The sequence below is a fragment of the Rhinopithecus roxellana genome, chromosome 10 (genome assembly GCF_007565055.1).
Source record: "Rhinopithecus roxellana isolate Shanxi Qingling chromosome 10, ASM756505v1, whole genome shotgun sequence".
Lineage (NCBI taxonomy): Eukaryota > Metazoa > Chordata > Mammalia > Primates > Cercopithecidae > Rhinopithecus > Rhinopithecus roxellana.
In genome coordinates this window covers 63,361,863-63,377,753 of record NC_044558.1, presented here as the reverse complement: position 1 = coordinate 63,377,753, position 15,891 = coordinate 63,361,863, and the positions used below count along the sequence as shown (strand labels likewise).

The 15,891-nt window shown below is 47.3% G+C and overlaps 1 protein-coding gene across 3 annotated transcripts in view; it reads right to left on the bottom strand.

Moving 5' to 3' along the window:
• VDR (vitamin D receptor) overlaps positions 1–15,891 on the bottom strand; it is a 64,103-nt gene that overhangs the window by 25,927 nt on the left and 22,285 nt on the right. For all 3 annotated transcript variants that reach the window (XM_030939247.1, XM_030939245.1, XM_030939246.1), the window contains 2 exons: positions 15,769–15,849; positions 12,082–12,229 (listed from right to left, as the gene is read on the bottom strand). In XM_030939247.1, the coding sequence (XP_030795107.1) occupies positions 12,082–12,229; positions 15,769–15,787 (167 nt within the window). In that variant the 5' untranslated portion in view covers positions 15,788–15,849. The remainder of the gene's footprint in view (positions 1–12,081; positions 12,230–15,768; positions 15,850–15,891) is intronic.

The following is a 15,891-nucleotide window of genomic DNA, read 5'->3' as shown; positions in this document are numbered from 1 at the left end:
TTACTTTTACAGTACTCTGCTCCCCTTCCCATTTTAAAAAATTACACAGGAAATAATGCAAGTGCATTTCCCTAGAAAAAACCTTTTTAAATATTGAAATCTCCAGAGTAGCCAGCATAGTAACATTTAATGAGCTGCTATGAGAAGTAAGGATGCTAGTCTCAGCATGAAGTCTTCTAGAGTCTAGAGACCTGTGACAGGAATAGCTCCTGTTCTGGGGATAGACATGCACATGGAAGGGAGAAAAGGCCCAAACCGTAGCTCTAGACATCCCAGAACCTGCCCAGAAATAGAAGGGGCCAGACAAACAGGTGGAAATCCTGAGGCCTGGCCTTGGATTTTTGAAAGGAAGAGAAAGCAGGAACTCTGCAGGAACAGAAAACCAGAGCTGGGCACGGTGGCTCACGCCTGTAATCCTAGCACTCTGAGAGGCCGAGGTGGGCGGATCATCTGAGGTCAGGAGTTCGAGACTAGCCTGGCCAACATGCCAAAACCCCGTCTCTACTAAAAATACAAAAATTAGGTGGCCATGGTGGTGCATGCCTGTAGTCCCAGCTACTTGGGGGCTGGGGGCTGAGGCAGGAGAATTGCTTGAACCCAGGAGGCAGAGGTTGCAGTGGGCCGAGATCATGCCACTCCACTCTAGCCTGGGCAACCGAGCAAGACCCTGTCTGAAAAAAACAAAAACCCAAAAACAAAAAAACCCAGAAAACTACTAAAGTGTTCTTAGCTAGAAAGGTGGCACCCTTGAGGCCAGGGCGTGGTAGCTCAGGCCTGTAATCCCAGCATTTTGGGAGGCCGAGGTGGGTGGATCACGAGGTCAGGAGTTCAAGACCAGCCTGGTCAACATAGTGAAACCCCATCTCTGCTAAAAATACAAAAATTAGCGGGGCACGGTGGCGCATGCCTACAGTCCCAGCTACTCGGGAGGCTGAGGCAGGAGAATCGCTTGAATTTGGGAGGTGGCGGTTGTAGTGAGCCGAGATGGCACCACTGCACTCCAGCCTAGGCAACAGAATGAGACTCTGTCTCAAAAGAAAAAAAAGAAAGAAAGAAAAGAAAAGTGGCACCCCTGTAGCCTATGTAAGTTGTGTGTGTGTGTGTGCGCACAAGTGTGCAAGTTTAAGGGCTCATTTTCCTAATTTGAACATTCTCTCCCACTGCCAGTCATACCACGTGGACTTTGGGAGGCTGCATAAAGGACACCTCCCTGAGGCACGTCCCTTGAGGCTTTTCATCATCCGTGTCCTGAGAGTCCTGTCCTCCTCCCAGCCCCAGCAGAAGTGGGCCCCACTTTTCTGACATAGTTAGTTGGGGAAAGGTGGTGGCGGAATCACCGTCTGCATGAGCAGCAGCATCTTCCAAGGAACTGCTGAGAGTGAAGATGCCTAAGCCTTCCCAGCCAAAGCCCAGCCCCAACCATTTCCTTCCTGGAAATGAGCTACTGACATCTGCTCAGGGACCACGCGTTAGTTAGGATTCTTGGTAAAACATGACTCACTGTTCATGTTCATTAGCACACACACGGGGTTGAGGGCAATCGCACTCATCAATTGACAAGCTTGCTCTAGCAAAGGGACAGCTGGGGACCACACCGACTCAGCCCCCGGGACAGAGAAGAGGTAAGAGTAGGGCTCTGCTGGCAGTCCCAGGCAGGCCTAGACTCTTAGATCCATAAAGGGCCCAAGAGACTGTCAGTGTAACTCCTTCCCTTTATACATGGGAACACTGAGGTTAAGCAGCTTATGGGTGAGGATGTTCAGCAAGAAGTGCAGGCTTCTAGGTCTGGAAGTCTTAGGGATCTGAGGCTTAGCCTTTAGCTTCCTGGATTGTTTTCAACCCCAGAAACTTAAAGTGCTCAGTGAAGTTGATGTCCTAAACAGCCCCAGGTGGCTCAAGGCCAAGAATGACCCAACAGTCAAGGAAGCAGCTGCTGTTGGTTTTGGACCCTGACTCTGGTACCCTGCTGTGACGACCCTCATCACCCAAGGGGCCTACCGCAGAGCCGGGGTTGTCAGGGAGGTGGAGCAGCACCAGGCTCTCAGGGGCTCCTTAGCTCCAAGTCAAGCCTGCCTCAGGCCCAGTCCTAACCCTGCAGTAGCTAACAAGAGAGAAGTTATACGCCAGACTTTTTTCCATCTTTGTGGAAACAAAAAGCCTTTTGCCTTTCACATCTATTTGTTTACTGCCGCTTTTCTGGAGGGACAAGAGAATATGGAAGCACCTTGAGAACTGTTAGCGTTCCCCAGAAACGAGATACAATCATCCCCACAGGGCACATCTGTATATTCCAGGACATGAGATTGGTGTCCCTCCCACCAACCTTGTGGTTCTTGAGGCTTCGTCTGTCACCACAAATGCTCAAGCCTCAGAATGCCCGTAATTCTCTAAACTTACTCAAGGACCAGAAGTTTCTATTTCAGAAGAAACTCATTTCCTTTTTTTTTTTTTTTTTTTTTTTTTCAACAACCAGGCATTTCGCTCTGGTCGCTGAGGAGCTGCTCTTTCCTCCCACTGGCTGTTTTGTCTGGCTCAGAGCTCTTCCTGTTAAACCTGCAAGGCCATGGGCACCAAGAAGACAGCACATCGTCAGCCTAGCCCAGCCACCACCTCCAGTGATGTGAACCAAAGCCTCTCAGCAGACCGGGCCCAGGGCTGAGAGCTTCCTGAGGCCCCAGGGCCTATCAGAGGCCCCGTCTGTCCTTCCCCAGGCTCCAGGGAGCCTGCATTTGACCCTCACTTGGGGGCAGCTCCAAGTGGAGCCAGCTGCAGGGTTGCCTGAAAAGAGATTCCAGTGCTTCCCCATCTTTCTCTCATCTTTCTCATGTCGCTTTAAATATGAAGCTCCATCTCAGACGTCTATACACAGGAGGGTTGGAGATTGTCACTCAGCCCCACTTTGCCTGACAACAGGAATGAGGCTAGGAATGGGAAGAGAAAACAGTGCAGAGCTGAGTTAAGAGAAAGTACTGGGACTGGGCGTGGTGGCGTGAGCACGCCTGCAAGCCTAGCACTTTGGGAGGCTGAGGTGGGCAGATGGCTTGAGCTCAGCAGTTCGAGACCAACCTGGTCAACATGGTGAAACCCTGTATAAGATTAAAAAAAAAAAATTTAGCCAGGCATGGTGGCATGCAACTGTGGTCCCAGCTACTTGGGGGGCTAAGGTGGAAGGATGGCTTAAGCTGGTGAGGTCAAGGCTGCAGTGAACCAAGATTGCGCCACTGCACTTCAGTGTGGGTGATGAAGTAAGATCCTATCTCTAAAAATAAAAAATAAAAGAGAAAGTACTGGGGGTAAAAAAAAAAGTTTGGTGCTCTTGCTTTTGCTTAAGAGTTGTCATATGAAGCCCGAGAACACTGAAAAAGAAGAGAACACCGTTATGCTCTGGAGCATGGGGTCAGTGTTCAGGGTACAGAAGGCTTGCTCGCCAGCTCCAACTGCCAGACCCAGGGGCTCCCTGGAACTCAGATCCCAGAGCTGGCCTTTGAGGTGTGTCTGGCCCAACATGTGTGTTTGCAGGGCCACAGATCCTCTTGGCTCAGAGGTCCTGTTCTTCCCTGTTCTCCCGCCTTCCAAGGGCACTTCCACGTGTGTGGCTGTCATTTACTCTCTGCCCACGAGGAGTCAGGACAGCCAGACTGCCCAGCCCTGGCTCTACGCTTTGTCCTGAAGGTCCACACCCTACCCTGCCTTCCTCCCAATACTAATTGCCTGTGAGCTGGTTTGGATTTGAGAAACAAGAGCTTCAGGTTTCCATGAGAGCCCATTGCCTCAGCTGCTCTCTGAGCCTGGACCCTGTCATCCTCTGGTTAGTTGGCATTTATACCCCAGCTCAGGAAGGGGGGTAGGGGTGGGGCAACCAAGCTAAATATAGATGCAGTTTCTAGAAAGCCAGGGGTGAGAGAGGACATTGACTGATTCTCATGCCAGAGACCAATTTATCAAAACAGAAAGAGACAAAAACCTCACAAAAGCATCAAGAGCCTGGGGCCAGGGCCTCAGGCCTGGGACAGTTGGGCCTTTCTCCAGTAGGTGGCCTCTGCCAGCAGAGACACACGTTGCATAACCCAGGCGTAGGGTCAACTATCCCCTCTGGGCTCTGTCTCCACCGCACTGAGTGTCACAGAGATCCCAGCGCCTGCTCAGGATACAGGAACTAGTGAAAGCTCCTGATCTGAAAGAGCTATGTGAGGCGCTGGGAATGCTAACTAGATTGATTATGGTGATCATTTCACAATGTATATGTATAGGAGAACATTGAGTTGTGCATCTGAAATACAGACCATGTCTATCTGTCAATTATACCCCAGTGAATCTAAAGGAATAAAAAGACCTACATCATTTGATAGGGGCCTACATGTATGTGAGAGGCAGCATCAGGGGGTTCTCCTCAGGTGGGTTTAGAAAAACATTAAAGGACAGTTCACACTGTAGAAAAGAGCACAGACTTTTGGTTTTTTTTGAGGGCAACTGGCAATGTGAATCAAGCATGTTAAACGCACAGACATTTTAACGCAGTAAAGCGACTTCCAGGTATTTATCCTGTGGGTAGATCTTTCCATGGGCCCAACAGTGGTTACTGCAGCTCTGTCTGGAGAAGCCAAAGACTGAACCTAAATGCCCATGACAGAGGACTGGTTTTTCCTTTCTTTTTTTTTTTTTGAGACGGAATTTCACTCTGTCACCCAAGCTGGAGTGCAGCAGCACGATCTGGGCTCACTGCAGCCTCTGCCTCCCAGGTTCAATCAATTCTCCTGCTTCAGCCTCCCCAGTACCTGGGATTACAGGCATGCGCCACCATGTCTGGTCAATTTTTTTTGTATTTTTAGTAGAGATAGGGTTTCACTATGTTGGCCAGACTGGTCTCAAACTCCTGACTTCAAGTGATCCACCCACCTCGGCCTCCCAAAGTGCTGGGATTACAGGCATGAGCCACCGCGCCCAGCCAGGACTGGTTTCTTTTCTTACGGAACCTCCATATAATACGCTGTGACTATGAAAAAGAAATAGGAAGAATACTGAAATGGGAATGAGCTTGAAGAAGTGTTCTTTAGTAGATAAAACCAAGATGCAGAATGGTGACGTGTGTGCACACATACACGCAAACACACACATACGCACTTTTACATAAAGAATCTGGAAGCGAACACGATGATCTGGCAACAGCGACAGCTTCCCGGAGGAGGTAGGGAACTAAGAATTGGGTTGAATAGGTGATTTACTTTTCACTTACATATCTTCTTAAGCTGTTGGCTCTTTTTTTTTTTTTTTTTTTTTTGAGACGGAGCCTTGCTCTGTCGCCCAGGCTGGAGTGCAGTCGCGCGATCTTGGCTCACTGCAAGCTCCGCCTCCCGGGTTCACGCCATTCTCCTGCCTCAGCCTCCCCAGTAGCTGAGACTACAGGCGCCCGCCACCACGCCCAGCTAATTTTTTGTATTTTTAATAGAGACGGGAAGCTGTTGGCTTTTAAAAAAGCCGTATTATGACATTACATCTAAAAAAATCCACTACCCACTACAACTACCTAAACATTAAAAATGAAATACAGTATTTGGTTAGATTGATCTGTTTGAGTTTAAACCTTAAAGCACAACCTTGGCCAAGTTACTTAACCTTCCCATGCTTTAGTTTCCACATCTGTAAAATGGGAGCAACATTTCAGAGAGGGTTGTAAGGACTAAATAAAGGAAAAAGGAACAGGACCTGGACAAAGGAAACCCTAAATAAAGGGAAAGAAGAGAAACTAGCAGAAAGAGGCAGTGGGAGGGAGTGCTGAGAGTGGGTGAAAGTAGATTTTAAAGTAGATTTTAACCATCTTATTAAGAATTTCAGACCCTGGAAGCAGACACCATGTCTTAGGCCTGCTCTCTGGGTGCCTAGCATGGGAGCCTGCAGGCAGCAGAGTTTGAAACCATATTGCTGTTTTATACGCTATAGCTCCTGATGTCTAGAGCCATAGCCCCCTGTGCTAGTTACAGCAACCACTGTCCAGTTCTGTTGAGCACCAGCCAGTTCTACCAGCCAGCCTGTTGAGTTCTGTTGAGCACCAGTCCAGTTCTGTTGAGCACCAGCCAGCCTTTGACTGACATGAAGCTCTCTCAGAGCCCTTGACCCAGCCCTTCCCTCTTCATACCTCCTTCTGTTTAGGAACCTCTTTTCAGAGACCACTGCCAACACATCACATAGTTACACTTTCCAAGTTCCATGTTAGAGGAAAGGAAGAAAGGATCGTCTGTCCACAAAACTAAGACACTAAAAAGGGATAATGATACTAGTGATCACCATTGGAAGCTTTCTAGGTCAGTATTTTACATACTATCGCCAATGTTCTCGACAACCTTTTGGGTAGGTATTATCCCTGTTTTACAAGTGACACAAAAAGGCACAGGAAAGTTAAATAACTTGCTTTAAGTCACACAGCTAGCAAGTGTGAAAGCTGGAATTAGAATCAAGATCTCTTTGACTCCAAGGAATCTGATTGATATGGTTTGGCTCTGTGTCCCCACCCAAATCCCATCTTGATTTATAATCCCCATGTGTCGAAGGAGGGGCCTGCTGGGACATTATTGGATCATGGGGACAGATTTCCTCCTTGCTGTTCTTGTGATACTGAGTGAATTTTCACAAGATCTGATGGTTTTAAAGCGTGGCACTTCCCCCTTCACTTGCTCTCTCTCTCTCTCCTGCTGCCACGTAAGACAGGCCTTGCTTCCCCTTTCCCTTCCGCCATGATTGTAAGCTTCCTGAGGCCTCCCCATCCATGCAGAACCATGAGTCAATTAAACCTCTTTCTTTATAAATTAGTCAGTCTTGGGTAATTCTTTATAGCAATGTGAATATGGACTAATACACTGATCTTCATATATACTATGGTCCTCATCAGGAATGTACCATCTCTCAATCCAAGCTAGAGCAGCAGTCAAAAACATGCTTTCCGAAAGTCCAGGAGCATGAAGCAGAGGCTGTTTGAAGGACTCCTCTAGGACAAATCCCCCTAGGGATTCAGGCAGTCTCTAGAAGGATGCTTTGGAAGTGTAGGGTCACATCTGACCATGCTCTCCACTGGCCCTGTGTAACCCAAGCACAGGGAAGATCTCAAGTGTGTGCTGAGTGCAAAGTCATGCAAATGAGCCCTGATTAGAGTGCTGAATTTCAAAAGAAATAAAAGAGTGACAAAAAGGTAATGTTAAATCCTATCCTTGCAGCTGTCTTTCTTGATAGCTTCAGTGACCTTCCCTCTCCAAATATTCTGGCCTCCTCGACCCAAGCTTCTGAACATTACTCTTGGACCATCCATAGATCATCCCACTCATTCTCTTTCATTCACATCCATGAACATCTGTGAATGGAGGCTGGCTGCCAAACTGGACCTGGACAAAGTCTCTCCAGCAACACTGACTTCTTGGTCACTCATTTACTTGTGCCCATAGAACACCCCGTGTGGCTGTTCCTCCCTTTTTTCTCTATTTTCTCTCCTTTAAGCAGTTTAGGTTTTAAATTCCTGGACATCTGCCCTATTTCTCTGCTTCCCTTCACATCAGGTTGCTAGAAGAGCCACAAATTTCAGTGGGGTGACCTTCCTGAATGCCAGAACATTCCTCATGTTCCTGGATCCTCGCCAGCCTACCTTTTGCCCCCTGCACTCCGCATGACCCATAATTAACAAAGTCCTCATGGAGCTAGCAAGCGAAAATGCACTTCTCTGCACTGTCTTTGTTAGCTTGTAGCTTGTAGCACACAGCAGTGCAGCGTCCTGATTAAAGCATCCCAACAGGGAGGAAGAAGACAAGATAAGCAGGCAAACGATGACCTATTTCTCATCCTGCTTTCCAGGATCAGCTCTTAAACCTCACCATCCACCTTCATTCTCTTCATCAAAGGGGTTCCTCTGATTTTCTTCTCTGTCCATTACACCTTTCCTTTATATCAGATCCCGGACAAAGTCATCCATGACCATATTCATCCACATGCATATACATACATGGATCATCCGCTATATATATCATTTGGAATAGACCTATTCCAAATGTTTTTCCTCCTCTGGCTCTTACTTATGCTTTAGTTGTTAACATATAGCCAAGAGGTGTCTGGCCATCTACAAGCCTGCCTGTGCCAACCTTATATTCACACTGGAAATATCATCTTTCTCTGAGGATGTCCCTGTATTCCAGAATATCAAGAAGCACAAGCAACATGAAAGAGCTGGCAGGAGGAATTGACCAGCAATGGCCTCTAATGCCCAATCATAGATCGATAGAAGTGTGATCCCTCTCTAGTCTTCTAACCATCATCACACTTCAGCTAGATGATGAGTCTTAGACTAGTTTTGATGATAACAACTAGCTCCTAGAGCAGTTTAGTTAACTATCTTAGAAGCCAAACCAAATACTAGATGGTTAAATGGGATTGAATTACTGGTTTCCAGGGCTTGGAAAACAGCTGGTGACCCAACATTCAAGCAATGCTGTCTATGAATAACTAACAGGAAAGGGCCAAGCAAGCTCCTTGAGAGCAAGGACTTAGTTGCTGTCATCTCTGTGTTCCCAAGGATGCAAGGATGCAGCGCCCACCATAGAGAAGGTACAGACCACTGATATTGTCCTTGCTTCCTGGGATCAAATTTTCACAAACAGATGTAAGCAACCACAGGGTTCTCAAGCAACTATGTGGACCAGACCAAAATGGAAAACTTCCAAATAAAATTTGGATGAAGCAAAGAAGGAGAAGCAGGCATCAAGGGTGGAAGAAGAGGAAAAATGATGTATGTATAGCTGATTCTCATTATTCACGGTAGTTATGGTCTATAAAGTCACTGTGGACACTGGATTACTGAATATTGAAACATTGTTCCTGGGGGAAACACAGGGTGAGGTTTCTGCAAGCGTCTGGTCACAAAATTTTCGTCAACTGATCAACACATAACCTTGTCTTATGTGAGTTTTCTGTTTAACGACATCTTATTCAATAGATATTGTTGATTTGTTGATTTGTTGATGTTGTCTGCAGGAAGCTTGTCTAACACACCTAGCTTCCCTGAGGGCACATCACAGCCTTGCACTTAGGAACACCAGACAGCAGTGCAGCACTACACTTGGGAACTGTTTTAAACAGCAAAGTCACCAACAAAAATCACAAAAAGGTAAAAAAGGTGGCACTAAATAGATTGTGAAGACCTTGGCTGGGAAGATAGGTGCCAAGCCATGCGAGTTTTTCACTGCTCTGCACATGTTCACAAATGACCACAAAGGGGCTGCAAGTATTGAATTTGGTAAATTTTAGCAAGTGGGCAGATTTGCAAATACAGAATCCATGAATAATGAGGATTGACTGTCTGCGTGTGTGTGTGTGTGCACATGTGTGTTTGTTTATTTACATATCAAACAAAATTCAGAACCTTGCAGCTGTCTTTCTTGACAGCTTCAGTGACCTTCCCTCAAGTTTCTGAACATTACTCTTGGACAATCCATAGGTAACACCACTCATTCTCTTTCTTCCACATCCTCAAGCAAGTGACAGACATGTTGGCCCTTTAGAATGTAGCAGTCTGACTTAGTCATTAAGACAGGGACAGTAAAGATCTAAGTAAGGTAGACTGAGGACAGGGTAACAAGACAAAACCAGTCTGCAGCCCATAGTGCCAGGCATTGCAGGCAGTGGTTGTGACCAACAGCCAGCAACAGACTCTAAGGGCTCTTGTCAAGGTGGATTGACGGTGGGTTAAGGTGGCATCACGTGCCCACAAGCAACACAGTCACTCTGTCAGTCTGTGGTGACACAGACTACAAACATACCATCCTTGTTCATTCTGCCATCTTCCACACTCAAGCCTGGGGCATGATAGGACCTGTCCTCCCTCCACCCAGATGCCTCACACATTCCTGTCCTGAGGATTCCCAGCCTAGTGGTGTGTCAAGGGCAGCAACCACAGATGCACAGCAGTCAGAGCCACTCCAGTGAGGAACTGGCGTTCAGTATGTCACCACCCAACCAGCTGCCATCTAAGATTCTCATTTCCCAGAACTGGATCTCAGGGGGAAGGAGGCCTAGGAGGAGAGAGTGGATTTGAGGGTAGAGACTCCATAACCAAATGTTTTGGTTGCAGATTGACAAGATATGACCTTCGGTGAGAAACTCCATATTGACAGCTCCTAGCCCAATGCCAGATCATAAATGCGGATTCAAGTCTGGTGAGGGAATGAGTGAAAGAAACACAAGGCCAGACATGATAGCTCATGCCACTAATCCTAGAACTTTGGGAGGCCAAGATGGAAGGATCGTTTGGGCCCAGGAGTTTGAGACCAGCCTGGGCAACATAGGGAGGCCCCATCACTACAAAAAAATCAAACACACACACACACACACGAGGAAAGTGACTGGGTTGCTGGCTGGCTGCGCGACTTTTGTTTATTTTATGAGAGCATGTTTCCATGAAGGGCAGCAGTAGTGGCCCATCAGGCTAAAAAATCTCAGCTTTTTTCATCAGACTGAAAAAGTGTTTTTCAAAGCACTTTTTTATATGTCATCTCATTAATCCTCAGATTAACACTATGTAGCAGAGGGGCTGGATATCAATACATGCATGCCATTAGTTGAGTTAACTAAAGCCTAGAGATGTCAAGGACATCCATTTGAGCAAGGCTATCCCATAAATTATTGCCATGGCCAGCACCCCAGACCACGCCTTTCTGATGGGTTTCATGGTAGTAAGCAGGCTCTGAGGTGTGCATTAGATTCCCCTTTCATCAGCACCCAAGGCAGCCCCCCAAGTCCCAGGACCTGGCAGAAAAGGGTCCATGTGTCACCTGGGACACACAACCAGGGCTCTAGAAGGCCCACCCTGCAGGATGTGTGGACCTCTGGCCCAAGGATTGGCAAATGCAGCAACAGGACTTAGAGCCAGCGATGCTGCTTGTCTGGTTCCCCGAGCTGGGGAGTAGGTTGCCAGGAAGCGAAGCGGGCAGTCAGTGCCAGGCCAAACAGGCAATTAGCACCCACAGAAATCCCGCTGCCCAGCAATTGCTCAAGGCCATGAAACTCTGGGCCTGCTGATTCCTGGGGCAGAGGGCAGGTGAATTGGGAGCTTGTGTTGACAGAGAGCCCCCAAGTCCTTGAGTAAGAGTCCCACATAAGCACCTGGACTTGAATTCACTGTGCCCCCAAGGCGAGGAGAGCGCTCCAGTTTAGACAACCAAGCCGACCTCAGCATCTTCCTCTGGACTTGATTTGTGCTTTCCTCATTTGATGGTTAGAGCCCTGCCATAGTCACCTCTGGTCTAGACTGCTAGACAGAAGCTCTGTTTTGGCTGCCTTCTTTCAGGCTACTCTCTCTGTCTCTCCAATACATGCCAAATGCTAATTTCTCACGATTCCCAGTTCCCGCCCCAATTCACCCCTTTCCCACCCTCCCACCCTGGCTTTGGATGGGAACCTCCAGTGCTTTTCCCACACCTATCACACCTGTAATCCTGGGCTCATGTAAGGGGAGTGTGTTGGTAAAGAAACTGGCCCTGATCAAACAGGAATGCAGGTACATTCCTGACACTGCCTGGGTGTTCCAAGGTTGACTTTCAGACCAGGACAAACAATCCTTGGGTGAAGAAGACACGGATACAGATCATGATGACCCGACAAGAGGTGCCATTTCCCATGTTCCAAGAAACAGTTTGGATTGGATGGAAAGGCAAGCTCTGAAGCCATGTTCTTGGGCTTTCCCCAAAGACATGTCTGTGTCTTGAGTGAGGAAGCTATGATCATCAACAGGGAGGAGGTTCACTCTGGAAGGATGGACACATGGGTTGGTGCAGGAGGCTGTGGGTCACAGGTGTAATGGAAAGATAGAGACCCACACAGCAACCTCAGGAAAGCAATTTCCAAGTGAGTCAGAGGACACATCTGGAGCTGAGAGGAGGGAAAAGAAGAAAGCACTCACCAAGACCTTCCTGCTCCTATGACTGTGAGCGCCGCATGTTCCATGGACATTGCAAGGAAGGAGACGTGAAAAATTCAAGGGCTCCCTTCATGGAAACACCTTGCTTCTTCTCCCTCCCTTTCCCTTGGGGAGAGCCTGGGAAGAAGCCTCACCTGAAGAAGCCTTTGCAGCCTTCACAGGTCATAGCATTGAAGTGAAAGCCCGTGGCTCGATCTCCACACACCCCACAGATCCGGGGCACATTCCGGTCGAAGTCTCCAGGGTCAGGCAGGGAAGTGCTGGCTGCCATTGCCTCCATCCCTGTAAGAAGAGTAAGCAGGCCATGGTCAGAGCCAGAATCAGTGCCAGGGCCAGCTGGCATCCTTGGTGCCACCCACCCCCTAGCCTCATCCCACCGCCCCCATCTCCCACCCCCAGGGAGCTCAGCAAGGGTTGGCATCTCCCCAGGGCCCAGGCCTGAGCACAGTGCCTTTTGAGCCCTCATATATGATTCTCCCTACAACATGGCTTGGAATCAGCTGTCTGGTTTCAGATGTTGCATCTGTCAGGCTAACTTGGGTTTAGTGGTTCATCTCTGCATGCCCCCACTGTCTGCATTGGAAAAGGTGTTTTACTTCCAGGGTGCAAGGATCATATGAATGAACCCATGCATACTACTGGCACTAGCTCTGCCTCAGGCACAGACCTGAACCAGATCAGGGGCTTCTATCCTGCCCAATGCCCCCTCCAAGGGAAAACGAGAGTCCTCCCTCAGCCTCAGCACCTACATGTGAAGAGAAACCCTCAGGCCTCCTCCTCTTGAGGGTGAGGAGTGATTTAGGTGATTTAGGTGCCCTGGTCATTCCAGCCCCAGCTCCTTGCAACCATAAAGCTCAGGGCTAATAGGCTTATGCCCCTTTTGTTCTGGTACCAAGATGATCAAAATTTCAAGATACTTACCCCCTTTTTTGGGCAATAATACTTAAAACATTATTTTGAATGTCCTTCTGAGTCATGTGAGTCCTATACAATTAATTGTGTTTTCAGAGATGGTTTCTATAAATAGGCATTATCATCTAGAGATGGATTTCACACTTGAGGAAAAGGAGACGAGACAGAAGAAACGAAAGGCCACAGCTTTGAGAGGGTCTTCTCAGGAAGCAGCTGGCATGACTCTTTCATTAGCCGAAACTGGGCCCTCGGCTTTGCCTGCTGCATCTAATCCTGTCTACTGTTAGGCTCAGAGATGATTCTGGAATACCTCAGACTGCCCTAAAATGCTTTCAGACCCCACTGCCTCCCAGTTCTCCCAGCTTTATCCAAATCCTCAAAAGGGTCATTACAGGTTACAGTGACCCCTTTGACCCAAGGCAAAGGGTCCTTCATGTCAGAAGAAAAATAAGAAAGAAAGCCAGGAAAGAAGAAACAAGAACCCACTCCATCCCAGGGTACCATTTCCTCCTGCCCCTGGGTGACAGAGGCAGATTCTGGGGGCCCTTGGGAGGCTCTGAGCTACTTTTCAATGACTAGGCCCATGATCTCTGATCAAGGGTGTGGAATATCAAAGCTCATTAAGTCTTATTTCACCTTCATACCACTCCATGGTGTAGATGCTATTATCATCATCCCCTTTACAAACGAGGCCCAGAGAAGACCAAACTTTAAGATATGTCTAGAAACTACTACTGCCAAATGAATAAAACAAATACTTTCTAAAAATTCCCCAAAGAGCTTCATACCAAGGGAAAGAAGTGGTGCAGATAAGCAAGAACATCGTATCACCAGTCCCAAAGGGACAGAGGGAATCCCGGTCACAGACAGACCTCGGAGATTCCCTAACCTCATTTAGCTTTTCTTTTTCTGGAACCCTTAATGTATTAGGTTGGTGCAAAAGTAATTGTGGTTTTGGCCATCGAAAATAATGGCAAAGATCGTAATTACTTTTGAACCATCCTAATAATAATAGTGACACTATTGCTAATTTCATTCACAGCTAGACTTATACCTGTTAAACTCTAATGTATATATAACATATACATTAAGTATATGTTATATATACATTAAAACATACTTTTATATAAAGTTTAGCAAGTATATATACATTAAAGTTTAGCAAGTATAAATATATACCTACATATAAAGAGAGAAGCACTTTCAGAAAAAGAACAAAGATCATTGTAGTGATAGCAAAGACATGGAATCAACCCAGGTGCCCATCAACTCTGAACTAGATAAAGAAAATGCAGTATGTGTGTGTGTGTGTGTGTGTGTGTGTGTGTATATACATACACACACACACACATATATATGTGTACACACACACCCACACACACACTGAAATGCTATGCAACCATAAAAAAGAACAAAATCAAGTCCTTTGTCCTTTGCAGCAACATGGATACAGCTGGAGACCATCATCCTAAGGAAACTAAGCCAGAAACAGAAAACCAAATAGCCCATGTTCTCACTTATAAGTGGGAGCTAAACATCATGTACATATGGACATAAAGATGAGAACAATGGACACTGGGAATACAAGTGGACGGGGGCAGGGGCTGAAAAACAACCTATTGGGTACTGTGCTCTCTACCTGGGAGACCATTCATACTCAAAATCTCAGTATCATGCAACATACCTTTGTAACAAACCTGCACAGGTACCCCCTTAACCTATAAGAAAATTTCAGAAAAAAAGAACAAAGGAATGACTAACAGAAACCTTTGGAGAGATAAGATTGGGGAGGGGTATGCATTATGTAGTAGCAGTATTCTATTTCTTTGAGTAGTGAGCATATGGTATCTTCTTATTACTATTATCAAAACACTACATCTATGTTTTGTACATCTCTGTTTGCATGTCCTTCTGAATATATAAACATTTCATAATTTAAAAACAATTAGAAATAGAAAAGTGCTTGTGGGTCTATCAACATTGTCCCCAAAGACCATCCCAAGTCCAAGCTGACGCCTGCAGGTTTTAGAACATAGCACACAGTCAAGATGTTGCCAGCATCCCGGAGGCCCAATATCATTGTGGGGTAATAGGGGAAACCATCCAGGATGCTTGTGGCTTAACCCTGGGTCAGCTGAGATGCTGCAGCTCCGAGTCATCATGGTGTTGCTACAGAGTCTGGGTCATCCAGGCTCCCAAGTGTCCAGTGGATTTCGTGGAAAACAGAGAAATCAAATGGGGGGAGGAAGGAATATCTGGTAAATCAGTCTGACACATGTTCAGCATCACATGGGCTCATTTGGAGATGCTATGATGCAAGCGAGTTGGAACAACATACTACCACAGCACAGCAACAGGGCAGTCCTGCAATGGGGTGGGGTGCTGCCCTGACATCAGGAAGTCTCCATGCTGGGGGTGAAGGCTGGAAAGGCTGGATTGAGCCGCCAGAGGCCCATTTCAGGGGCGCTGACAGAAGACCCAACCCTGCTTAAGGTTATTTGTTGCTATCAAGAAGTCAGAGCCCAAGACCAGAGTCCACATGTGGAGAAGATGCCCAAGCCTCTGAGGCTTGAAAGCTGAAAGTCCCAGGAATGACAGGCAGAGACTACAGAAGGCAGGAAAGAGAAAGAGGAGATGGGGGCTGAATAGGAAACATCATATGCACAGGAGAGCCCAGCCAGGGTCATGGCCGGAGCCAGCAAGCCCCATCTCCTGAGCCCTTCTCTGAACTCCCACCCGCACCCCACACACTCATGCATCTCAGCTGCAGACTCTGCTGGTCCAGGACCCACCTTGCAAGATCCTGGGTGGTATCCCTTCCTTCCCCTGCCCACCACCTTCTTATGGCCCACCCTTGCCCCTTGAAAACAGAAAGCCAGGGAAGTTGTGGCTAATGAGGAAACACCTACCTGAAGGAGCACGGGGCATGTAAGTGGAGCCCAGGGGTGCTCTTCTATGAGGTCTCACAGATACTTCAGACCCAAAGCCTTCTGAAATGAAGAAGGGGAAACCTTTTATCTAAAGTGGAGCAC